Genomic DNA, 26,962 nt, shown 5'->3' on the forward strand with positions numbered 1-26,962 from the left:
TGAGAGAGAGAGAGAGAGAGAGAGAGAGAAGAGAAGAGGGAGAGAGAGAGAGAATATATAGAGAATAGAGAGAATAGAGAGTTATATATATATATATATATAATGATATATATATATATATATATATATATATATATAAAATAAATATGTGGTGTAGATAAGATATAAATGAATATGCTAACGTGTTTATGTCACGGCTTGACCTGAGCAGCCAAGTAGCGCTGAGAACATCGCTTTACTCGCGAGTAACCCAAAGCTTCTCAGCTGTCTTGGCAACGCAGGGAATGCTGTTGTTGGCGAGTGGTTTGGGGGCTGATTGTACGCATCAGCCGTGTCAAAGCCTCCAGCATACCACTGGGCCATCAAGCCTCTCGTGTGACTGTGCTGCCAGGTCGCGGCTTACGTTCGTGACGAGTTCGAGTCCCGATGCCCGACAGCTGCCCGTCGACTGCAGCGGCTGTGCGCTGCCCACAGGTGACCCGGCCCGACCTGACCTTGGTTTCGCTGACCGGAGCCAGGTCATGGGCTGCACGGCCAGCGGGCCGGCCGACCCCGCCCGCCGGCACTCCTCCGGCCCCGCGGTCAAGCCTCCGGCCGTCACGTTCGGTAGGCGCCGGCGATACCCGCTGCCGAGTCTGCTGTGCGCCCTGTCGCTCCGCTGTGCCCTGTCGCTCCGCTGTGCGCCGCGCCGCTCCGTCGTGTGTTTGGCCGCTGTGCTGTGGACTCTGCCGCTTCGCGGTGTCATGTTGGCAGCCTTGCTGTCGTCCGCTGCTGTGGACGGCCGCTTTGACTAAGTGTCCGCTGCTCACTGTGTTCCCTTGATGTTCCCGCCGTCGACTCTAATTCTACATTCGCAAACAAGATAAGCCGGCCGGTGGCGCTGACTGGTTCACCTTGTTTGCTGTGCTGTGTTCGGACGTTGGCCCGACTGTACTGCCTGCGCGCCCTGCCCAGCTGTTGGGCTTTGCTGTGATGCGTGCTGTTTGCGACACCACCTGGGTCTTGCTGCGCTCCCCACCGTGTGTTGTAGCGTTTATTTGTACACCTCTGTCCTCCGCTATCTGCGTTTGTCGCCTGTCGCTGTGCCCACCGGGCGTTATTCGGCGTCACCAGGTCGCTTCCGCTGCATCTGCCGCGCACTGTGGTGCCACTGGCTGCAGTCAATGCCGCTGTGGTGTAGCCAGGGAGTTGCAAGAGTCGCATCTTGTGACCTAGTAAAAATCGTGGAAATTGCAACGAGAACATTTTTTCTCCTCTAGAGATGAATTTCACCCGGAAAATGCTCTGTTGTTCGTCCCAGGTTATTTAGAATCTAACAGCTATGAGAACTGAACCGGCTTTTAAACAAAAAGTTATTTTAGCACGACAACAGCCTGCACAGCTTATGCGGGCTACTGGCTGCTATAGCCGCGCTGCATATGCGATAAGCTGAACTGCCTTTGTAAAATTTATCCCATCTGCTACTAAAGACGTCTTTACAACCAAGACGTCTTTCAACCAGAGTTGCGGTGATCAGTGAATGTGCGTGAGTAGTGCAAGCAGTGAGGTTAATAAACTAAAATGTGACAAAGTCAAATCGTCAGTCCAGATTGAAGAGGTTATCGGCACATGCGGCCGGCAGATAATGTCTGAAAATTATGCGGAGTGTTGGACAATTTTCCGGAATGGCGTTCGGCACTGTCAACATGGAAAATTATCCCAGATTGTTTTGTACAGTTGTCGACTCTGTCAAAAAGGCGGGTTTGAGAGATAAAGGTGAGTGAGAGAGGTGCACTGTTCCGAGGCATTTTCTTTTCGTCGCCTGGAAACGTAGTGCCACGAGCAAAATCAGAGCATAATTTTGGTGGGATTATGCAGTGCTTATGCTATGAGATACCCAAGAGATGGGATTGGGCTGTGGGATATATAGCCTATGCAGTGCTCAGGCTATGAGATATACGCCTCTTGTCCAGGAAACACGTCAACACGCGCGGCCTATCTGGGAAAATTATCCCATATTATTTTCCGTACCTAGGGAGGATCGCCAAAAATTTCCACACAAGGCAGATGATGCTTTTTTTCTCCATGCATAGCTATGACCGTTGACTATGCATGACACATGGAAGACGAATCTGGGAGATAATTTACGAACCCGCCGAACGTAAGTGGAGAATTTACGTAAATGATTATCGGAGAGATAATTGTTCGCTGAATAATTTTCCTTCGGCCGAACGCGCCCTATATTTCACGAAAAACACGATATATTCCAGACGTAGCGATCGAGCGAGAAGGTGGCGAACGAATACATCCATTCAAGTGTGACCAAATCCGAGTCCGTCGTGTTTGTTTGCCTGTGTGCCTGCTTGTTTATGCGGTATTCGTGTGTTTGTCACGACCGCGAATGCGTATACGCATCAGGCAACATCTCAGCAAAATCATTGGAAGATTATACGGTGCCCAGGCCATACAATTATTCACAAAACTGACTTTTTTATGTTTACCACCTTAATATATGCATTTATAGTTGCATTCCATTCTCAGGATACCAATTCATTCCACAAACTCACGTACCGTTTGTGAAGGAGTCATTTGACACGTGGATCTGCGATGTGTAGGACGTGGATTGTGACTGAATGCTCGAATGAACAATTCAATATTTTATCGGTTTGTTTTTAAGGTGGTTAACAGGTTGTAATAAAAATGATGATAGTAATATTAATGTTAATAATTCAAACAATACTAAATGCCTACTAAAATACCAGTTTTTTGCGTTTTCTCACAGCCAAAGCACTGCATGGTCCCAGCGAAATTGTGCTCTGATTTTGCCCGTTGCACTGCATTTCCAGGCGACGAAAAGTGCGTTAGGGACAGTGCATTAGGTGCATTAGGGACAGTGCATTCGAATCGATAAAATGAGCATGATCGCATCGCTTCGTCTGATTCATTCCAAGGATGCTTTCACTAATTAAAATGCAATCTTGAGCCAAGGAGCTTTTTAAGCATTGTTGGGATAGTCAGGGTTAGGCTGGTCAGGCTCGTACAGTGCTTAGATTTCGACTAGTTTTTTCTGAGAACACAAAACTTGTTTTCGTGACACAGACAGAAACAAATTTGGAGGCCTCAAGAATTCTCTCAAATCCAATCTGACAAAAGACACCAGAACCAGGGGCTGTCCTAAAAAGACGTTAAATTGTCACAGAATGAAGGTCCTTTTTCGTACATCTCCCACCGAGACCTGTTCCTTCTCGCCGTCGGCGGCCGCGTCCCTGGCCCGGCTACTGCCGGCCGACGTCGGCTGCCACCTGCAGGACTGACTGCGTGCTTATCGCCAGGCAGCTTTGTCTTATGCGTGTGTTCTTGCGCGTTGAGTTTTTCGGGCGCAAAATATGAAGCCATTTTGTCCAGTACGTATTGATGCAGACGGCCGGCAAGCTGAGTTTAGCGTGTTGCACGATTTAGAAGGTACAAAAAATGGCATTAGAAATAGTGATAGTGACAAAAGCAAACATAACGCGCCTATAATTCAGAAAAGTGTGTGGGGGGGATGGGCAGTTAACATTGTTACCCCTACCTTAAAAAGTGTGGCGGGGAAGGCCTTGGTCACCTGCTTCCCCTCCACGTTTTTTATGCCAGTGAATGCAGCCAATGAAACCAACGACCATCGTATATTTTTTTTGTTCAAGAGAAGTCCAGGGTCTTTGTTTGCATATTTTTAACATAATTTACTTCTGCTTTGCTGCTGCATTTTCGAGGGACGGTTGTAATAGGTTTGGGGGCGGCGAATAGTGAACATTGGACGGGAGAACAGATTGTTGTGTTTGTCAGCTCCCGGGAACGAAAAATGACCTGTTTATCAGCTAGAGCTCTGATTGAATGAAACGTGTCTGCTGTGCGTTGTGGGGCGCCATCGGGTCTCCGCCGTCCTGTGAGGCGCCGCCGAGTCTCGCTCCGCCGTCCCGTGGGGCGCCGCCGGGTCTCGCTCCGCCGTTCCGTGAGGCGCCGCCGGGTCTCGCTCCGCCGTCTCGTGGGGCGCCGCCGGGAAGCCGCCGGGAAGCCTCGCTCCACCGCTGCCCTCCGCGCCGCCGCCAGCTCCCGGTCCGGTCGGCTCGGGGTCGATGTGAACGCGTGACGCGCGCGGCGGCCGATGGCTGGCTGACACGCCTCCGCCGCACGCAGCCCGCCGAATGCCCGCTGTAGACGCGACGGCCCGTCTGTGGCCCCGCAGGCTGTGGAATAGCCGGGACCTGTGGAGTGTGGGCTGGCGGCGGGTCGGCGGCCGTGTCCGTGTCAGACGTGTGCCGGTCGGAGCGAAGCGGATGTGTGGCTGGCGGCCATGTGACCGGCTCCGGCCTTCGCGGGATCGGCCGCGGCTGAGCCTTTCTGACCGGCGCTGGCGCCGTAATGCACGGAAGCCGGGATCCGCTTAACGCGCTGACATTGATTGCTGGGACGCTGGACAAAATGCGCCCTGCGGCTGATGTTGTCCCTGGTTCAGCGTGTATTTTCGCAGCAATTAGTGGGGCATGACTTGGTTTTTGTATCGGCTCGTTCGATCGAACCAGTACGCTTGCCTATTGCATTACGGATCATTAACACTTGTGTGCTGTGCCATGCGGCGACTGTTGGAGCTATAGTCTACAGCTCGCGATTTCACGAGCCTCGCAGCAGGCTGAGCCGGATATGGCCTGGGCTGCCAGTCGCGTCCGCTCGCGCGCCGCCATTCACTTTGTGGGGCTCTTCTTATGTTCTCGTCCGCGAGAATGAGTCCGCCGTGGCTTATTGGTGATTATCGCAATAGGTCGATGCTGGTCGCTGGATGTGTGTGATGGTGCACATCATAATGCTGCGACGCTCGGCACTTTCTCGGCACGGCTACACTGATTGGTCATTCAACAGGTCAGAGGGACATGGCCCGAGATAGCTGTCCTGGGCTGGGACGATCGTGGCTTGATTGGACTGGGACGGTCGAGGCTTGATTTGGCCGGGACGGTCGTGGCTTGACTGGGCCGGGACGGTCGTGGCTTGACTGGGCCGGGACGGGCGTGGCTTGATTGGGCGGGAACGGGCGTGGCTTGACTGGGCTGGACGGTCGTGGCTTGACTGGGCGGGACGGGCGTGGCTTGATTGGGCCGGGACGGTCGTGGCTTGACTGGGCTGGGACGGTCGTGGCTTGACTGGGCCGGGACGGTCGAAGCTTGATTTGGCCTGGACGGTCGTGGCTTGACTGGGCTGTGACGGTCGTGGCTTGACTGGGCCGGGACGGGCGTGGCTTGATTGGGCCGGGACGGCCGTGGCTTGACTGGGCCGGGACGGGCGTGGCTTGATTTGGCCTGGACGGTCGTGGCTTGACTGGGCTGTGACGGTCGTGGCTTGACTGGGCGGGGACGGGCGTGGCTTGATTGGGCCGGAACGGTCGTGGCTTGACTGGGCTGGGACGGGCGTGGCTTGACAGGGCCGGGACGGGCGTGGCTTGATTGGGCCGGGACGGTCGTGGCTTGACTGGGCTGGGACGGTCGTGACTTGGCTGGGCCGGGACGGTCGTGGCGTGATTGGGCCTGGACGGTCGTGGCTTGATTGGACCGTACAACCGTAACATGACGCGACCATGGCCCTTAACTTCTGCCCAGGAGGCCCGAGGATGCCCAGCTTAAATTGGACCACCCGCCGTTGGAGGAGATGGAGGACTGGATGCATGATGAAAGCAACAATAAGCCCCGCTTAGCCCGTGATCGTAACCCTAAGTCTTGCGGGCAAGCTGCTCGGCAGCCATTTTGAAAAGGCGTGGGCCAATCTGTCAGGGAAAATCCACAGCGGTCTAAAAATGCTCAGAATCTAGAATGCGCAACGAATGATGGGTGGAGGTGCCGATATTTCCGTTTGACTCTAATGTGATACAAATTCCCCTCTGTACAGGTGGCGTGTTTGAGCGTATGTATGCGTTTGTGTGATTGGGGCATTACGACACCCAGAGCCGCTGGGGACATATGATGTCGCCTGCCTCTCACCCTGGGAAGACGGACGGATACTGCGGGGAATAGAACGTTGTTTCTCTGGTTTCGCAGACGCACATCTTAACCACTACACTATCGGTGCCCCTCATACAGGTTGCATCGCTTGTGGATTGTCCGCCGTGGCAACAAAGTCATTGAACGAATCCTGTGTGGCTTATGCATAGGGCAAGTCGTGTTTCAGTGGCGTAATCCCCCAATACCCTACACAGACAGCCACCAGCCAGACAGCCAGACAGCCAGACAGCCAGACACTCCCATTTTCGCTGGGCCACACAGTGCTGGATCTCCCGTACGCCAGGTTCCTCAAATCAGTCCCAGGCGATTCCAGGCTCACACAGCGCGTTGTCTCGGCGCCGCGGCCGTCAGGCCACACCTGCTGCAGCGTCGGCGGTACGAGGCGCCAGCCGTCGGCGGCCGTCGGCGGTGTGCGGCGTCGGCCGCGGCGCTGGTCACGGCCCGCGTCACGGGCCGTATTGAGCGCAGCATGAGCCGCCGCCCCGGCAGGCCACCGGCGAGCCGCGCCCGCCACCGCCGCCCCAGAATTGCCAACTCGTCGGCGCGAGTGAATACTTTGCGAACGCCGGGGATTTGTCGGAAAGTTTGCCGGTCAATTAGTGCCCATCGGGAGTTGGCCGCGTGTTCCTGGCTGGGGACGAGAGCTCAGGCCGACGCGACTGCCGGCGTGGCGATGGGAGTGTACGCTCAGGAGCAGCTGCCAGCGATGAGAGTGTACGCTCAGGGACGGCAGCTGGCGGTGGGAGTATACGCTCAGGAACGGCAGCGGGCAGTGGGAGTATACGCCCAGGAGCAGCTGCCAGCGATGGGAGTGTACGCTCAGGGACGGCAGCTGGCGGTGGGAGTATACGCTCAGAAGCGGCAGCCGGCGGTGGGAGTGTACACACATTTGAGCGGCTGCCGGCGGCGGGAGTGCGCGCTCAGAAGCGGCTGCTGGCGGTGGGAGTGTACACACATTTGAGCGGCTGCCGGCGGTGGGAGCATACGCTCAGGAGTGGCTCCCGGCGGTGGGAGTGTACACACATTTGAGCGGCTGCCGGCGGTGGGAGCATACGCTCAGGAGTGGCTCCCGGCGGTGGGAGTGTACATACATTTGAGCGGCTGCCGGCGGTGGGAGCATACGCTCAGGAGTGGCCCCCGGCGGTGGGAGTGCACACACATTTGAGCGGCTGCCGGCGGTGGGAGCATACGCTCAGGAGTGGCTCCCGGCGGTGGGAGTGCACACACATTTGAGTGGCTGCCGGCGGTGGGATTGCACATACATTTGAGCGGCTGCCGGCGCGGCGTTGGGAGCGTACACGCAGGAACGGTTACCAGTGCGACGGTGGGAGTGCGCGTTCAGGAACGGCTGCCGGCGGTGTCGGAGCGACTGACCGCCAGCAAGGCACTGAACATTGGGGGCTCTATGGAATGTGGCTGGCCCGCAGCTAGGGGGAGGGGGTCGTTGGAGATTACGCCTCTCTCTTCCGTTAGGCTCGAGAACAGTTTTTCACCGCGACACTACTGAATATACTTCCGGCATCTGGTGATCAGGAAGGCCAATTTGGTTTTTAATGTTATAGACATTACCATAGGCAGCAGCATGTAAAGCTTAACAGCCGTAAATTAGTAACAAGACTAGCGGATGACCGTGTGAGTTTGTCCGGTACGCAGCTAAAGCTAGTCTTTAAGGCATCTGGGCAAACCAACATCAAGAGCTTATCGATACGTCAGGTTCTGTGCCAATTAGCATTTGCGGGGTCTGTCCGTCTGTTTGCAATGCGTAGGTACTGCAGTAGGGCTGGGAATCGCTCGAAAAATATACCCCACCCCATCACAAATCATGCCCGTGGCAAATCATGGTGGGCCCTCCTGTCGCAAATTCCAGTTGCGCCCCTGAGGCCGTCATGTATGGCAGACGCAAACGGCGGAGTTTTGGGAGACAGGACTGGACCCAGCAGTGGGTGCGCCGTCAGAATGTGACTGTATGACTGTATGCCTGACCCGAGTATTGGACTCCGTCATATGTGGCTGCCTCTGACAATGGGGCTTTGGAGAGATATGACTGGGCCCGGCAGTGCACGTGAGGACTCTGTCAGATGCGACAGATAGCATAACCCAGCAACGAAAAATCGGTCAGATGTGTCTGGCCCCAGCGGTGAGAACTCGGTCAGGTGTGACGAGACGCAATAGGTGGAAAATTCGTCACATCTGACCGACCCTTCAAGCGATGCCGTCCATCGCGACAGCTCAGAGCGCATGACTTCCGATTCGCCCACGCGTACTTTGGCCCGGCGGCGCCGTCCCTGACGCTCTCCGATTTACTGTAGGACAGCTCACCACATATCGAACAGACCCTCAGGTTCGTATCGCATGTTAAGTTCTGCACCTTATATACACCCGCCTGAATAGTTCAAACCGCGTGTAGGAAGTTTTTGGGCTGCCGAAAATTTGTCATCAACATGCTATTATGGGTTCACGTAATCGGATATCATTGGTGACGCGTTCCTGTAACGACTCAGCCGTTTTCATTTCTGATTAATATATATGTTTTAGTCATTTACCCTCGCAGGTAGTCATTTAGCTGTTGTGGGCGCAAAACGACCACAATAGTCGGCGCGCCCTAAAACTCCAATCAACAACAACGATTCACCCACGCGTGGCGGGATGGGTTCGAGTCGCTTCATATGCTCGTGAATCCTTTTCCCCTGCTTGGAGGGTTTGCGGCCAGTGGCAGTGGCTGTGCTAAAGGTCAGGTGACGTCGAAGGCTACGACAAACCGTGGCGAGCATGGTGGAACACCAAGCTTTTACCGGGAATTTTTGCCGTTGACCCGGACGTTACCGGTCGCTGATGGGGAAAAGGTCGTAGTTGACAAATCAATTCAGAATTCAGAAGAAATGTGTATAATCAAAAGGTTTAGACTAAACCATTTGAAAATGGATGTGGCTGAACCCAGCATGACTGGTGACCGTCAGATTTCAGATATGTCAGATGTGGCTGTCGCCGCTTGCGGTGGTTAGCGGCGCATTATCAGTGCCAGTAAAGAATAACCTTTTCTTAAATATGATCAGGTACGGCTCCAGCAATAATTCCAGACTTTTGACGTCACTTTCCATCAGTTGCCTTTGGCTTAACGTTGAAATGTCAAAGGATTGGGGCCGTGGTGCTGACAGAAGAAAGTGACATCCGGGCATCAGTGTCATCAGTGTCAGCGTGCCACTGTCGGCGCCGGGCTGCTCCCCGTCCTGCGGCCGTTAGACCGCCCCGGGTCAGATACGGCGCCTCTACCCTTCCCGGCTTTTCCTGGCCCGGCCAGGTCTAGTCTGGTCTGGTCCGGTCTAGAGTGGTCCAGTCTAGTCAAGTGTAGTCTGGCCTAGTCTGATTTGGCCTGATCTGGTCTTGCTATCTGGTCTGGTATGGTCTGGTATAGTCTAGCATAGTCCAGTATGGCTGGGTCTGATTTGGCGTGGTCTAGACTAGACTAGTCTAGTCTGGTCTAGTCTGGTCTGGTCTGGTCTGGCCTGATCTGGACTTGTTATCTGGTCTGGTCTGGCCGGGCCTGGTCTGGCTTTGTCTGGTCTGGTCTGTAATGGCCTGGCCTGATCTGGACTTGTCTGGTCTTGTCTGTTCTGGCCTGGCCTGGCCTGGCCTGATCTGATCTTGTTGTCTGGTCTGGTCCGGTATGTTCCGGCCCGGCCTGATCTGGACTTGTTGTCTGGTCTGGTCTGGTCTGGGGAGAAGGCCGCCGAGTCGCGCGCGGCACGGCGTCGCGGATGGCGGTACCGTTCAGCTCATAACTGCGATCACCTGTCGATCGGCCGCGGCGAGACAAAAAAACAGGCACGGCCGTCGAGTCTCTGGGCGGCTATCTCCTGCGGCCATCGTGAATCTCGCGCGCCGGCTCGTCACAGATCATCTCCGACGAGATGAGATCCAGTGGATCTCGGCCGCCCCTCCGCGCCGGCCGCGAGCTCCGAGTCCGGCCACGAAATGGGTGCGCTCGCGCGCGGACCGATCAGATCCACATTTGCGTCATCGATGGTATCACTGAGCGTGGGGACTAACGGTAGCTCGTAAGCTGGCGGAACTGTGAACGCCGCGCTGTGGCTGAGACGGGGCCGGTGTCTGGCGACGTGACCTCCCGGCCGCGGCCGCCGGTGGCTGAGAGCGGGCTACGTCGCGCGATGGCGACGATCCATCTCGGTAGAGAATTGGCAACGGGTGTAGACATGGGTCTCGTGAAGTGTAAATGGGAGCCGGAAGACCGCGAATGTGGTCCATGCTTACGTAATGGGCATCAGAGTGTCGGGACCACCATCCGCTTGTCCAAAGGTCACGCGTAAACGGCCCAGTGTGGCAGGAAAGGATTTTTGTTTGCTTGTCTTGGTCCTGCGATACAATCCAAATGAGGGCAATTCGTGTTGTCTTTCAATGTCTACGGGTGTGCCTGATAAAGGATGGATTGTGTGGTGCTCCTGTTTGTCGACATTTTCAGTTGTAGGGAAAGTAGTCCTCTTTCAAAGGATGTATATTGTGTATTCATACATATGCAGTTGGGTGGGTCTTAACATCCCCTAACATCGCGAAGTCGTGGGCGAGATCCGCGGAACTGCCCCGTTCCGTGACCTATTTTTGCAGTAGGTTTTACTAGTTTTCACTGCCCAGCCCTTCAACTCATTTTGCGAGACCGCCCCTGCCGCTTACAGTAGATTATGTGGTACTGGTTGAATGGGACTGCCAAAAATCACTGTAAATATCGAAGTCACGTGTGCATTCCTCACTATGAGCTTTGATGGAAACGTCGAGTACTTTCGCTAGCCGGAGTCGGTGGCTTCGGTCGGCTTATTCCTGGTAGGTCCTTCCGCCGCGCGGTCGGCCAGTGATGCGCTTCTCGGCCTGCGCTTAGACATTCGACATACTGTTCTCTTTTCTGTCTACATATTTTGAGTCATCTTTTCTCCTCTCTGTCTGTACCTTTGTATTTGCTCTTGACAGGAATGCCGCGCGACCGGTGGCAGCGGCCGCGCTAAAGGTCAGATGACGTCAAAGAGCGGGACGGACCGTGCCGGACATCGCGGGGTGTCAGACTTTCGCTGCCAAAGTCTGCCGTTCTCCTGAAATTTTACGATCGGATGGTTCGGATAAGGGCTTACACAACAAGCACTACGTAGCGTGTATAGCTTTGATATCAGAAGCCCATCAATTTAAAATGCTCCGATTAAATCTTTTAAAAAATATTTGCCTCGTCCAGAGGCTTTTTTGGGTCCGTGAGACTGGCCTGGCGGCCGATTGGTCTCCTGGATCAGAGCTGCCAGATCTGGACGTCAAAGCTCAGTGCCGGCGCTGCTGCTGGCTTGGTAGCGGCGGTATTCTGTGCCAGGATCCGGAATGGAGAGCGGCCCCCGACGTTATTGGCTCTGCCGAACGCCCTGAAAGCCGCCGCCAGCACCAGTGCAAGCCAAATCTTGCCGATTGCACTGTCGATGCCCTATTAGTATCCTCGATTTTGGAGCGGTAAATAGACTGGCAATGCCAATTGATGTTAATTTTCGTGCTTAGACTGCTTGATGCTGCACCTATCTTCTTAAATAGCAGTTTCCTGACATGCAGAACAGTCTGTCAAGCTGCACGCTCCACAGCATGCAAACTCGCCGGAATCTTTGGCCGTTTCAAACACAGCGTGAAAAGCCGGTGTTGTGAAGGAGTGTAAGAGGTGCGCTCGGCCGCGTTTTGCCGGTGAGCAGTGCCGCTTGTGGTGGCGGCCATTATCTAAGGACGCTCCGAGGTCTCAATGCATCTACGTGCCACGCGTTAACGTGCTGCGATAGCCTTTTCTGGTGTTGTTGGCGACATGCACACAGATGGACAGACAGACAATCAGACAGGAGGGACTGGATAATTTATGAACACTAGTAGTCATGATGACCTAGGTAGAAGGTAGCTCGATGAAGGCTGTTGAGGTGTCAATTACGTAGTGATGGAATGGATTTAAAACAACTCACCTGGAGCTAACGTAGTGGGACCTCTTGCTAACATCCCACAAGCTTGGCTAAAGCCTGCGCACAAAAGAATGGCTAGTTGTTTTGAGAAGCTTCTCTTCCAGTGAAAATCGGCTGCCATTGAAAAGTTTTCGATATCGAGTGAACGCTTTTTGTGAATGCTTTCGGTGATTTTCAGCCGTCCCGCTTGAAATTCTAAAACTCCTCTGCGGAACGTGCTACAACGCCAAACCTGGTTGACGGCGTATTCGGAGCGCGCTGGGCGCACCGACGGCGGTCTGGTGGTCGGAGCCGGACGCATTTAATGCATCGGTCCGACCCTGCTGGCCTAGTCGCACGCCGCGTTTCATGTGGTTAGCTGACACCGGACTCGAGCCGCGCCTGTATTTGTGCATGACAAACAGACGTTTGTTATAAAAACTATTGTCAAACAGTTGTTTGTCATCTTTTGACGAGTTTTTTTATGTTGCATTAAAAATCGCGTATTTTCAGAATACCAGTAAACAATTCCTGGATATTGTCCCACCTAGCTTAACTGCCGTACGGTACGGCGAAGGGATCTTCTGTCGCATCATCCAGTGCTAGAGGTCTGCGTTCCTGGCGAGGCCGACCCTGTAGCCAGGTGCCAACGTACCCCTTTGAGAAGCTGGCGCCGACCGACGTCTCGGAGACTCCGAAATGTGGTGTTGTTGGACCCAGCTCTTCACTGTCATCGCCCCGAGCGCGGGGCACGGGTGATTGGACAAATGTATTTCAGTTGCTCTTGCTAATTGGACTCGTGTCAGCGGCCTTCGGGTCCGTGTGGTCCGTGCAGTTAACCGCTTAGCGCTCGAGGCCACTTGGGCTCGCTCGAAACGACCGGCACAGTAAATATATAACATATGAAATGCAAGCAGTGACTTACCCACAACAACTCAGCGCTCATGACCAGATACATTTCAGATGCCGGGTGCTTAGAACCATAGATAACGGATGTAGCGCATCAAATTTTCACACGCCAGCTTAAAGGGATTGGCTTGACGGCTAGTTTTCTAAATGACCGTTTTTTTAGAACGAGACAAGAATGAGGGTTCTTGAAAACGTTGTTTCGGCTCCAACCGGCACAGGACAACATGATACCGTCACTTAAGCAGTGTTTTGCCAAGCTGAGCTCACCGCTGCTCTGTGACTGGAGCCTCAGTCCCAAGTTGGTATCGTCATATTTCAGAGCACCGCCGTAATTGCTGCCGTAACGAAAAGCACCACTTTCCTTCAAGTGGGACTAATGTTAAAGCCCAAACTTTGCAGAATTAATTCATCGTTGGGAGAATTCCTGGCGCAAAGAATGACACCGAATTAATCGTGAGAACGTGCCGCATATTTATCCGTACTTCACTTGAAACGCTCTCTTTGATGGCCCAGTCCCTCCGAGCGTGGTTACGGGTAACATCAACCGTGCCTGGGGGCGCTTCCAGCAACCAGTGGTCGATAACGCACGGCCTTGCAGCATGGTGATGTGGCGTGTGCGTCAACCAATTTGTCGTGGGGCGCACCTGCCATTGGACGGACTTGTCGCAGCTGCCCGGGACTCAATCGGGTTAAAGCCGAGCTCTCCTGAACAAATTCGACAGAGGTGTGCGTTTGCACTCGATACGCTTGGCGAGCTGATGTACAATTTGACGCTATGGTAAAACTGTGCTAGATCCTCGCTTGCGGATTTTGCGGTGTGTTGTGAGCGCTGAAGGCCTGGCTAGTTCCGTAACTCGCTACACTGACAGTAAATACCGGGCGGCCAGTCGCTCCGAAAAGCCCGGTATGAAAAAAAACAACGTTGACGTAAACTGGAAGTCATGAAGCGATAAAAGAAGTGAAGCGTTACTCAGCTCCGCTTACATGACCGAAGGCACGGGAAGCCGTGTCGTATATCAATCTAAACTGCGCCCCTCGCCAACTGGCACGGCGGCGTTCAGCTGCGCCGCAGAAGGGACTCGGGTGATCGTGTTTGGCGTGGCCGTGTTCTGTCGCTGACCGGCGTTTGAGTGCGGTGTCGACGCAGCGGGGGGCTCTCGCAGTGGGACGCGGCCAGACGGCCGTTCGGCTCGCCGCAGACCACTCCCGTAATGGTGATTGGTGCCGATGCGATTTTCATGGCTCCCGCGGGGCTCATGGGGCGGCTCTCGGCTCCATCAGCGGCGGCCCGGTCACCGAGCAACGTCACCTGACCTCGGCGGCGGCGGCGGCGGCGGCGCGCTGACCTCCCCGCCCCATCACCGCCGCGGCGTCGCCCTCCACGCAGAGCGACGCTCGCTTCGGGCGAGCTTGGCCGGCCTGGTGCGGACGCTGCGTGGGGCGGCGCGGCGCACGCGCGCTGACAGCCGGCCGGTCGGACGGCACCTGGCCGAGCCGAAGATGATGGTCACCGGACGCCGGCGCCGATCTCATCACGCGGGATTGGCGGGCGACCATGTGCAAACAACCGGGCGCCACTCGATGCGGCCGGCGTGTTGCGCGTGTGGCGCGGACGTCGGCGCCCCTGGCCGCGCCGGGCGCGTGCGCGCGCGCCGGACGGTAACGCGCCCGATAACGCGCAGTCCGCCGGCGCGCTGAAGTGTGTTGTCCCATCACTCGAACGCCGTGTGCGGACGCGCGGCAGCCGTCGCGGTGGCCGCTCTCATGGGTCACGCATCGCGCCACCAGCCGCGCCGATAACGCCCAGCTGACCGGCGGCCACACGCGGCGCCGCAGCGGGGGGCGTGTCACGCCCCTGACGTCACGGCCCCCTGTCCGGCGAGCGTCACCGCCTCCGGCCGTCTCGCCCTCAGCGGCAGCCCATTATCTCGCGTGATTTCCATCGCGTTGCTGTCGCCTGCTGCAGGCCAGCGCCCGTTCCGGTATGGGCGGCCCGCCCTTGGGTCAGAGCCGTGCCGGTCTCTCGCTGGCAGCAGCGTCCCACTCCGCACCGAGGGACGTCGGCCTGCCGGACGGGGGACACCGCAGGCCTGGAGGTGCCGGCAGTCGGTGGACACAGTCCACGTATTGGCTGGCCGAGGTCCGTTGGCCGTGCCTGCCGGATGCAATAAGCGGGGCGGCGCCAGCGCTCTGCGAGAGTGTGGCCTGGGGCGTGCGGCGCTTCACCTGGTGGCGGACCTTCCCCGGGCTCGGGACGCGTCAGGAAAGCAGCGGCCACCTCAGGTACACTTGGACGGTCCTGCCGACGCCCCCTCCCCCTCCTCGACTGGTGCGAGATGCGTCATCAGGTGTGGTCTGACGGCGCATGTGTCCAGAGTTCAGCACAGGTGCGGAGGGTCGGGCTCAGGCGTTCAGTGCATGGACGTCATCAGGCACGCAGGACATCTCAGACTTTGCCTGCGGGTTTGCCGCGGACCGCCGACGGCTCCGCTTCGCTCCCTGCCGCCGGGCTGCCGGCCGCGTGTGACCTCGGCCGCCCCTCCAGCGCGCGGCCGAGCCTGCCCCGGCCGGCGTCGGGACGCCCGGCCCGGGTGTGACGCCCAGTCGGCGTCGTTATCGGCGGCCGGCCGGCGCCACCCGCCGTGTGATTGCATCTACATGGAGTCGAGCCGGGCTTGCTAATCGCCCTCGCCAGCCGTACTCTCGCCTGGAGATGATCGATGATTGGTCACTGCCAGGCCCGGTCCGGCCGAGTGCAGAGCCACCAGTTCTGGTCAGCTGCCTATTGAGTTGTAGTCTGTTTTTTAAGTGTCCTGGTGTAGCTGGCTGGCGGGCGATTGTCCGAGCCTGGTCAGCTGTCGAGAAGCTGATGGGTCTCGGTGCCGAGCTTATTTTCTTCCGAACGCGCTGTGTTCTCTGCAGCAATGTGGTTGCGAAACGTCGTTCAGGAATAGGTAGAGCAAAGCAACTTCGTTTGTTCAGGCCTTTTTGCTGGCGGACGGTCTCGACGCAGAGAAAGCAGGCACTATTGCATCCTGTGTGGAAACCAGTGATGCCCGGGAGATAACGCTGCGCGCGCTTGTCGAAGGCATTCATTTTTGGGGGCTGGATCGTCCTTCGTGGTCGTTGTCGATCAGTCTCAGAGTGTCACGAACGTTACTCATTCGGACTGGTACTGGTTCCTCGTCTGCTCAACACATGCGATTAGTCGATATCTGCCATCGGAAAAACGGCTGACACCCGAATCTTGCGATCTCAAAGCCCGAACCATGAGGGACCCGGCTCCGGCGTGGACTGGCACTGGTGAGCCCGAGTCATCGCTGGCGCCGTGGGGAGCTGGAGGGATTGGGCCATCTTGTGGCGACGCAAACGGCGCTGTGGCCGACCGAGTCGCCGCCGGTGCTGAGTGAGCGATTATGCAGGCGTTAGGCAGTGCATGTCAGCGGCAAGGCGTGGCGGCATTAGCCGCAGCGTCAGAACATAACCCACCGGCTGACGGCTGGCCCATCTGGGGGCAGCGAATGAGGGTCGCGCGCCGCTGCATCAGAGGCGCCGCCGCACGTCTGCTGCGACGCCGCCTACCAGCTCGCCAAGTAGCTTGTCGTGTGCCGAAAGAGCCGAACGCGCCGCCGCCTCAGCGCCGAGTGGTCGAGGCGATCACGGCCTGTCGCTGTCCTGAGCCAGGCGCTGGGGTGGCGCGGACCTTCGGTGCCGGGCCTACTCTGGACACAGCGGCCCGCACCGCCAGTTGAACTTGGCAGCCGGACGCTTGACCCGGTGCCGACCGTGTGGAAAAGTTCAATCAAATATTGAAATCCGCTTCCGGCGCGCGGTGTGCCTGGCAGGTCGTGACTGTAATCTCATCGGAAATTGGAAGCCCTTCTACCACTGGGACGGCAGCTGGCATCCGCTTGAAAGGGCACTGCGCCGTGCCCCAGTTTCCTGTGTATTGCCTGCAGAACATGGGTAATGAAGTATCCACTGTTTTTGTGATGCTTGTGACCGTTCAGTCAGGTAATCTCGTGACTATGGGCAACTTGGCATGCATTGAAAATAAGCCGGGCGTTACGGCGATTCCCCTACCCTGAGCCTGTCACGCACTGAGAACATACACAATCTACGTGTGGCCGTGTGGCCATTCTCACGGGAGGATGTTCCAGACTCTCAGGCGCGGAAGGGCTGTGCGTGTGATCCGTCAGTTGTTGTGCTCCCAAACCAGACTGACATGTGGGCCTTCGACTGCATGGCTGTACGGCCGCGGCGCGTGACCCTCCCGGAGGTCCCTGTTGTGGTGCGATGCGGGAATAAATATGCCCGTCACTCATCCCGCAGAGAGGAATGCAATGCGGCGGCTCCGTATTTAGAAGTGCCCGTGGCATGCACGCTCTGCACCCTGTACTTCTTTAAACTGTTGCATGACTATCTCAGAACGTAGTATTCGATACATTGCAGGCTAATTGCGAGGTGTCTTGTTATTTTTTCATCTGGCCTGACATAGAGGAAGTGCTGAAGAATGAACGTGCTGAAGAACGCGCGCGGCACCGCGCGGGAATTTGGGAGACAATTTGAGAAAAAGTCCGCTGCATGAATTTCTGGTCCAACGGTCGCGGGTTTGCTGGACTCTGGGCGGGCACCTGAATCAATGTTGTCTACGCTCTGGATTACCGGTCTTCAATTTGACGCTTAGAGCGATCAACGCAAAACAAGACATTTCAAATTTCTGGAGCACCACTGGAATGTCATTATCGCCGCGATGTTCGCTGCATATCATGGGGGGGGGGGGGGAGGGAAGAGGGGCGCTGGAGACATCGCGCTTGGCTGGTCTCGAAGCGTTCAGTTTAACTGTCGCACATGAGGCCAACCAGGCTGTTCACGAGTGGAGCGGCCGTCGCGCCTGACGTAGGCGACTGACCGGCGTGCGGTCTGGGGACTGACAGCCCCGCGGACGATATGCGCTGTTAAAGTCACAATGCGCCTTACGTGTGTGGTGAGAACTCTGCCAATCGCCATCAATCGGACATGCAGGCATCAATCAGACCGGTGACAGCTGGTCGGCGCGGGCGCAGCCGTCTGGGACGCCGTGCAGGGCGTTGCACGCTGGACACGGGCGTTTCCGTTCCGTGACCTGCCGCCGCGAAGCTGGCAACTCGGTGTGACGGTGCGTGCCGGCCGGAGCACGGCGACGATCGGCGCCCGGCCGTGCCGCGATCAGATCCCGGCGCCGAACGGATGCCGGCTCGCTATCGAGCCGTGCCGCGCCGTATATGGCGGCCGGCGATGTGGGTAGGGCAGGGACGGCGCGCGCGGCCGCTGACAGTTGTGCTGGACGTGCCGGCAGGCGACGGCTCATTGGCTGGCGCAGCTGCACCCTCGTGGTCGGTGGCTCGTGCCCGATACCGGACGCTGATTGGGGCGACGCCGTCTCGGCCCGCTGTCACGGCATTGCGGCGTGCCGGCCGGCGTCCGCGGCGGCCGCCGGCCGGCACACACCTCGCCGTCGCGCCGGAGATGTACGGGGGCGGTTCTTGGAACGCGCCACGCCTAGCTGTCGTGATACGCGGCCGAGGCGGCTTAGCGTCGTGACTTTTTGCCGGCCGCCTGCCGCGCCGCCATCGTCCATCCATTGACGTCACGGTTCGCGCTAGGCGCCGCGCTAATATTACAGAGTCGGCCCGGTCCAGTGCCGCCTGAGCGGTGTGATTAGGATCCGAGTCGAGGCGGTTGGGTCCCTCGGCAACAGGTGTCCGGGTGGCCAGCGAGACGCCGGGGGCCGCGCGTCCCGTCCGATCCGTGAGGCGCCGTCGTCCCGGCCGCCCTCCCCGCCGCCGCCCACGTGTGACTGACTCCCGAGCAGGTCGGCGGTCTGGTGCCGGGTGGCGCCGGCTCGCGGCCGGCGGCGGCCCGGTCCGACCAGCGCCGCGCCACCGCCGGCCGCGTGAGGTGCGCGCGCCTCCGCCTCCGCCGCCGCCGCTGCCGCCGCCGCTGTCTCGGCGCGGCCGCCGGTACCTCCAGCGCAGTGACGTCACGCGGCGAGCGCGGAATGTCGTCTGACGAGTCGTCCTCGGGCGGCGGTCATCAGTCGTTTAATCGGTGCTCGCCAGGTCAACCGCGCGGCGGCAGCGGCGCGCGGAGCTGACGGTCGCGCGACCCGCGCCACTCCGCGACCGAGGCGCCACCCCAGCCGGCCGGTAGGTGGTGCGGGCGAGCGGCGCCGGCCGCTGGTGACGCGGTGGTGGTGCTGGTGACGGTGCTGGTGACGGTGGTGGTGCCGGGCAGCGGCAGGCGGCGCGAGGCAGCCCGGCGGCAGCGGCGCCAGCAGGCCGGCCGCCCACCGACCGACGCCTACGTAAGCTTACGCCAACGGCTCGCATGGGTGCTGGGACCTGCCGCATCTCTTCTGCTCGGTGGGGTCATGCATGCGACCTCGCTGGGCGGTGCTGAGCGGGGCGTGGCGGCGCCCGGCCGTCACCGCCTCCTGGCCGCGCTCGCCGGCGACCGTCGTGACCCGCCGGCCATCGGGCGTGGCGGACGTGTGTCCGAGCATGCATTAGCGCCAGCCGGTCGGGAGCCGTGGCTGAGTGGCAGCGGCGGCGCCGTCGTGCGCGCTGCGCCGGCGGCCGTTCCCGCCGGCGGCCGGCGCGGTCGCGGTGCAGGCACGCCCGGCACGCGGCGTCGAGGCGCTCTCCTCGCCTGGAGCCAACGGATACATAACAAATCTGCGGCCGAGAGGCGCGGCCGTGACCCTATTCCGGCCGTGCCGGCGCGCCGGCTCCTCGGGCGTATGGAGATGAGGTGGGCGCGGGCGGCGCGCGCTCACGTGCGGCCCGCGCGCACATGGCGCCACCGGCTGCTGGGGAGTGGCGGCCGCTCACCTCACCGGCTGTGTCAGCTGGAGCTGGCTGTGACCGCTCACCTCACCGGCTGTGTCAGCTGGAGCTGGCTGTGACCGTTCACCTCACCGAATCTGTCAGGTGAACCTGACTGGCGCTAACCTGGGATAGGCATGGCGGGGGAAAGTTCACGTCACTTGCGGTGTCACGCGCACCTGAGGGGGCTGCTATGGCACTGTGTCAGGTGCACATAATTAGGGCAGGCTCACCTTACTGACGGCGGTTGATGGACGGGACTGGACGGCCGGCGTGTCCAGTGTGTGTCTCAACGCACCTCAACTGGGTGTCAGCTTCATACGCATGAGGCACATTTCAGCATCAGCTAATGGGGATCATGCCGCGACGCTCCCGAAAAAACAGACATAGCATCATCGTTATGCTTAAATTTCGTTGTTCTGTCTCCGGCAAGAACAGATTTGATCGGTCTGGTTATAGAGGCACGCCACACAGACCGCGCTGCAGTGTGTCGGGCGTCAGATCTTGCCGTGCTGGGTATTATGGGACGTTTTTATTTGCACCTGGCATTTCCTGGTACGCCATGATATTCTGCATTCCCAAAACATTCATCCCGACTAAATCACTTCTTGCGTCACTCTGGGACCTCGACGCCTGCCAAGTGTTGACCATGATTACATAAGATATGCTGTCAGTGGTTATTGCCATATTTAAAGCAGGGATGGATATCCAAAACTTTGAATTAATTTGCACAACTCCTTTCGTCGCTCCCTAGACTCCTTACTCGTGACTCTTGCCCCTTTGGTCTTAAAGGTAAATCAGTGAGCGAGACATTGTCTCCTTCTAGATTTGATGCTGAATCGATGGTAAGTAGTTCCGGGGTACACCAACCACAACCAAACCACAAGCAAGACGTTTCCGGTGCGCGGGCCCATGCTCTTGAGGGCCCCGTGGTGACGTTGACGACATGGTTATTCCTGATCCGTTTCCTACAGTTGGCGGCGGTGGCAAAGCTGGTGCAAAGATGGCTTTGGTCCAGGTGCCTGTGGGCAACTTCAGAGTTCTACGGGCTACCTCAGATATCAGATCCGGATCGGATCGGATCGATCCGGACCGCTCGGGTAATCCTTGCTTATTCACAGTGCTGTCAATGGAATATCTCATCTTCGGGCTCTCAATTCAGGCGCTGCTCGTGGGACCTTCCGCTAATTTCGCACTTCCGTCAGCTGGATAATTGACGCAGGCGGGCCCTCTGAAGTGTCCCCTGGAAGTCAGTGTAGCCCTGGCCTTGGTCCCAGTCCTCCGCCTCCCCCACCATCCAGTTCAGCTGGTCCGGGTGATCCAGCTCCAGGTAAACGAAGAGCAGCCAAACCGCCCACTTTCCCTCACGAACCGCCGGCAGGTTGGGCCTGCTGCCGCCTTCCGGCCAGAGCGCAGGGATGTGGACGAAGTTGTGGCAAGAGACGATGGGATGGTCACTAGGGGTGAGGCTATCAGGTCAACCGGCTCACGGTATAGCTTTCGCAATCCCCGGTCATCTTCGACGGCGTCTTGTCTGTGCTTTTGAGAAGATGATGAACGGGGTAGAGAGTCACCCCAGATACAACAGTTTTTTCCAAGATGCTGTACTTGTTCGCCGGCTCTGGCCTCACCTCCTTCTGCTCCCACACTTCCTTGATGTGCAGCAGGCCGTTCAGGAGGAGAGTCGACCGTCAGGACAGCTCGTAAAAAGTTGTGTCTGCGGTAGGCTTCACACACCTTGGCGGTAATCCCGCTGTCCTCCACCTTCGCGATATGGGAAGAAGGGGGTCCACCTGGCTGGAGAATAGCAGCGTTGGGAGATAAGAGACCCCTCTGCATGCTCCTAAAGCTGGTGAGCTTCCTCGTCTGGTGGAACTTGAACCCGGGGACTCACCCGTCCAGGTAGACGACCACCAGCCTCACCGCCTGCCGGTAGTCTGCTGCGGAAAGCTGCTGCCGACAAACATCTACGTGTATCGGTCCAGCACCGAATGGGCCGTGTTCTCCATCCAAGTTCTTACCTGCATCTCCCACTCAGACTTGGTCCAGGCGGTCGATCTCGTATTGGCTGAGTTTTATCCAGCGGTCGAATGGTTCGAACAACCAAACAGTTCGTCTCCGGGGCCGGTAGTGAGCATTTTGGAGACGAGGTAGCGGGCTTAGTGTGCAGTTTGTGCTGCCGCCTTCCACACGCCATTTTCACCAACCCTCCTTCAGCTTTTTGTCTATGATTATCATTAGCTATTGTGGTTGCCCGTGTTGGAGCCAATGGAGGTGCAGCAGGCGCTGGTCACGTAGGGACGGCCTCGTCCGACAGTTTCCCCACAGTTTGATCCTTGGCCCGACCTGTTCCGTCCTTCAGCCTCGCGGTCCCGGCTGGCTTCTGGTCTTCAGGAAGGTCTGGGGGACCGACCAGAACAGTGGACTGGACATTCTCATTTTCTTCATATTTTCCATCTGCTACCCGGCGTCATCTTCCAGCAGCGTCTTATCCGGATGCGCAATCCAGTTCCCGTCCCTGTCGCTGATCTTTTCTGTGAAGTGCTTGTAATATTTACCCTGAGCTGCAGTCATTATATCTCATACTGTTCAGCACGAATGCCCATCAAGCGTAGCTCTGTCCTTGTATTACAGTGCCAGTGACTCTCTTTTGCTCTTGTTCTGTGTATTAGTTTGCAACTTGAGACTCTGCCGCGTATTGTTTACGTTCAGTTACGTGTCCTGGTTCCAATGGTCAACTCTTCGTTTCCGACCATCAGGCGGGCACGTGCCGGTCGGTCGATGCGAAATGGATGGGTCGACGCCAGCGCCTTTGCTGTCGGGTCGAGAGCACGGAAACAGAGTCCTCTTCGCTCCGCAAGACAGTTTCGTCTGACTGGTGTGTCCAGGTCATCATAGTCGAGAGTACGCGCAGAGCACTGAAGTCTAGCGGCGGGAGCCCGTCCCAAGCAATCCGCCGACGCTGATGAAGGCCGCGAGCCGCGCGGAGCGCCGAGGGAGGGCGAGAATCGAATCTGGATCGACTTAGAATTGTGCTTGCACGCTCGGAGTCAGATTCGTTAATAATTCATCACCACTTCCTGTTTCAGACGTGAAAAAGAAAGGAAAGAGGGAATTGATAGCGCTGAAGTGGAGTCAGTCAGTGTAGTGGAATGGGCGGGTACCGGGAACGGGTTCATGGAAGATGCTCGGTTTGTCCCATTGCAGCGACTTGGTTCAGAAACACGAGCGGTGCAGGCTAACACAGCGGCTAACGAGCTGGCAGGTCAGTCCACTGGCATGCCTACGTAAATTGCTTGTTAATGTCAAATTATAGAGCGGCTCACGAGCCTGTTACCCCCGCCCCCTTAAAAACGCACGTGCTGCTCGCTTTTCGTATTTGAGCAAATGTGCAGCGGTTGTAATGGCGGATAAATATTTATCTCGCTGCTGTACTACGTTGTCCCAGGCTTTGTGTTGGTCTCAGGTCATTCAGGGGAACAGATCAGATCATTTGATCAGATCACACAGGGCAACGTGACGCATGTGACGCGGGAGGGGGCTGCTGAACGGAGGCTCAGCGAATACATGGGGCGCTCGCTGTTAATTCTCAGAATCTGGTACCTGTCTGCACCTTTGGAAAAGTGCAGGCATGGTAATGCGCGTGGCGTTATGTTTAAATTTTACGTTTATTTTAATTTTAATGTTGGATGCGTGTACTTAAAGTGCACTCCGTTAGTAGAACTTTAATTCCATTTCTTTGTTTTTTCAAGTTTTTCCATTCCAATTCCAGTTTTGTTCGACCATCGTTTTGGGTCTTGCAAGCGGTTCGCTTCATTGCCTACTTCTTCCACATCGGAAGAAGTCTTCCACATTGGGAGACGGAGCACTTGGAATGCACAGTTAGGTCGTGCTTTTATCGCGATTTTCATTCGTTGGTTTACTGACGGCTGCATATGGAAGTTTTTGCGCTAAGGTTTGTCATCGGTGCTGAAGAGTGGCATTGTCCTGGGTTTGTTGATGTCGCTCTGTTTGACCTCGCTATCTAATCAGTCGTGCTTTATCTCCTCGTAATTAAACAGAGACTTGAGTCATGGTTGCATCCCCTTGTGATCTCGAGTCATGGTTGCATCCCCTTGTGAGTCCGCACAGTGCGTCGCCATCTCACGGCAGGGAACGTGATGTCGGATAATCAGACTCTGCCTGGGAAGCTGCCCTCGTTATCTGGCGCCCCCCCCCCCCCCCCCGTCAGACGGCGAAGGGTCGCCAGCTCGACGTCCCCGTAGTGGGACAAGGGCGCCCCATGCCGAACGAGCTGCATGGAAGGCGACTTTGTCTCCGCCCTTCAGGTGGATGTGACGTTTAGATGGGCGTTGAAGTACACTTATGTAAAGGGTTTAGCTTCACCTTAAGTCTTATGGCCGAAGTACGTTGTAAGAATCGTCATAGTTGATGCCCTAGCAAAAACCAGAGTCCTGATCGTATACGAACATGGGTTTTTAACTCGCTGCAGGTTGAAACTTTAGCCTAAACCAGAGCGCTGACCGTATGCCAACAAATGCATTTAACTTGTTCCAGCGACACAAATGCTCTGAAAGTGGTTGTAGACACATCAGGAAGGTCTATATGTTAGAAATGGTGCCGTCGTGGCCATGGGTCAAGTTCAACGAGCTGTGGACGTAGCTGCCAGCCTCGAAAAGTAGACGGATAGCCCCATACAGGGTGGTGCGAGATGGTCCGTGCACCTACCGAGAAGCTCAGATGGCTTCTTGCCCCGGCGGAGACCCATTCGCGGGGACTTCCAGACCGAATGCCATTGGGATTCTGCAAGCCAAGGGAAGGTCGGTGCGCTTCTAAGGAAGGCCTTCTGATCTCTCAGGTGGCTTTCGCAGGCTGACGGCTAGGCTGTGCGGCTTGTCAATATTTCGATCGAAACGTGTAAATATAGCGTTATGTCAGTGCAGCCATGGTTGTCGTCTCGAGCAGCACAGGGCAACTACCTGCAGATCTAGTATCCCGACATTGTAATGCACTGTATCTGATATTGCACCCCAGCACAGCAACGCACTTAATGAAAGGCCCGATAATATGGCGATCAGAATTCCTCAGACCTTTGGGCCCCATCACCGGCTCGGATTTAGGGGGAATTCCCGTGCCACTGGACAGCCAGCATTTCGCCACGCTAGCTTCTTGCCACTCCCCATATAGCGGCGCCACACCACGGCGCACGCCTGCGAGCCTATTCACCAGCGGCACCGAAAGGCGCTCCCAGAGCGTACGCGTTGATTGGCCTGGCGGACGCAGGCAGCTCAGCTGACGACTGATCAGAGAACGCAGGCAGCTCAGCTGACGACTGATCAGAGGATACAGACAGCTCAGCCGACGACTGATCAGAGGACACATGCAGATCAGCTGACGACTGATCAGAGGACGCAGCTAGCTCAGCTAACGGCTGATCAGAGAACGCAGGCAGCTCAGCTGACGACTGATCAGAGAACGCAGGCAGCTCAGCTGACGACGGATCAGAGGACGCAGGCAGCTCTGCTGACGACTGATCGGAGGACGCAGGCAGTCCAGCTGACGACTGATCAGAGGACGCAGGCAGCTCAGCTGACGACTATCAGAGAACGCAGGCAGCTCAGCCGACGACTGATCAGAGGACGCAGGCAGCTCAGCTGACGACTGATCAGAGGACGCAGGCAGCTCAGCTGACGACTGATCAGAGGACGCAGGCAGCTCTGCTGACGACTGATCAGAGGACGCAGGCAGCTCTGCTGACGGCTGATCAGAGGACGCAGGCAGCTCAGCTGGCGACTGATCAGAGGACACAGGCAGCTCAGCTGACGACTGAGGTCAGCGGTGTGACCCTGCGCCGCGTGGCCGCGCCACAAGGCCGGGACGGACGAACTGACGAACGGACTGTCACCCATCCGCTACCGTGGCGGGGTTTGAGAAGCGCAGAACAATTATCCGTTCATTTAACTGGAATCCACTCTATGGGGAATGAGCATATATATGGCAGTAACGGGGCTTCGTATAGTGTGTTGGGGCATGTCCATATGGTCTTCAGCTTTCTATGATGATTGTTTTGTCGTCGGAAATAAGATTTCTCCGAACACGCATATATAAATATATATATATATATATATATATATATATATATATATATATATATATATATATATATATATACAAAGGCATATAAGTATGCTAGGGATGATGAGAAGTCCCCCTAAGTTTTTCGCTGTTGTGTGTTATTTTTTTTAAGGACTTTTTGTAGCTTGGATCCAGCAATGGCGAGGGCAACATGCAATGAGAACCCAAATTTGTCAAAAAGACGCAAAACTCAACCTGTATGGCTCATGGCGCTTACGACGAGCAGTTTGTAGAGTGTCGGAAGGTCATCCGTATAGTGACCGAAAAAATGACTTGTTTTGTTTGGAGATTAGCCTGGTGTTTTCATTTTTTAATACGTTCCTTGTTCCAACCGCATGAACCGGCACAACGCGTTTGCACGTATAAGCGGGTTTGACGGGTGGGACGATGCCGTGGGAAAGTGGAAAAGGCTGTCTCATCTTCGTTGCAGGAGATGGCGTCCTGACCAGTGATAGCAACTTTTCACTGTGGAATGACACATCAGAATCTCACATATGGCGGTAAGCCAGAGTTTTATCAGTTACCCTCGTCCCTCACACTGCAAGAGTTCATATCACGATTCGGTTTTCGTTGTAAAAAATGGCGTCGCGTTCTTCGCATCTCCCTTCCGCCAGACAACACCGTTTCTCGAACAGATGCGACGCTAACTAAAGGGACATGACTACTGTTCGCTCCGGCACGATTTTTCAGATGTTACAGACACGCATCAAATTTTTCAATCGGCTCAAAGAACGAGGGCAGCCATGGCCAAAGGCGTATCGGCGATGCAAGTCACGAGTTTATATTCTCATGTTCCGTGCTTCACACACCATGTTCATCTCATTGCGCTCCGACAACTTGAGTGTAAAACAGGCGTACCCCGTCTGCGACCCGTGCTGCCACGGCGCACGGCTGCCTACCGGAGCTGTGCGCCGTCGCTGGTCGGTCCTCGCGGCGGCCGTCCCGTGCGGGGCCGCGGGGTGCCGGCGCGCGGCCGACCGGTCGGCTCTCGGCGGCGGCGGCAGCGGCGGCGCTGAGCCGCCCGGCCCGGCTCTGACGTCACGGCCGGCTCCAGGGTGTGCCGGCCGGCCGGACGGCCGCCGCCGGC

General features: G+C 56.8%; 1 protein-coding gene across 6 annotated transcripts in view; it reads left to right on the plus strand.

Moving 5' to 3' along the window:
- Positions 1–26,962, plus strand: part of LOC119100850 (high affinity cAMP-specific and IBMX-insensitive 3',5'-cyclic phosphodiesterase 8B) — an 81,742-nt gene that overhangs the window by 11,533 nt on the left and 43,247 nt on the right. For 2 of the 6 annotated variants that reach the window (XM_037224013.1, XM_037224014.1), the window contains exon 2: positions 475–606. The exons of 1 other annotated variant lie outside the window; for it this stretch is intronic. In XM_037224013.1, coding sequence (XP_037079908.1) covers positions 522–606 — 85 coding nt within the window. In that variant the 5' untranslated portion in view covers positions 475–521. Of the gene's footprint in view, positions 1–474; positions 607–18,953; positions 19,063–19,200; positions 19,221–19,827; positions 19,846–26,962 lie in introns of those variants that run through there. 3 more of the 6 variants (XM_037224017.1, XM_037224019.1, XM_037224020.1) reach the window with 3 other exon arrangements.

Source organism: Pollicipes pollicipes, unplaced genomic scaffold, assembly GCF_011947565.3.
Source record: "Pollicipes pollicipes isolate AB1234 unplaced genomic scaffold, Ppol_2.1 Scaffold_4881;HRSCAF=5763_pilon_pilon_pilon, whole genome shotgun sequence".
In the NCBI taxonomy this organism is placed as follows: domain Eukaryota; kingdom Metazoa; phylum Arthropoda; class Thecostraca; order Pollicipedomorpha; family Pollicipedidae; genus Pollicipes; species Pollicipes pollicipes.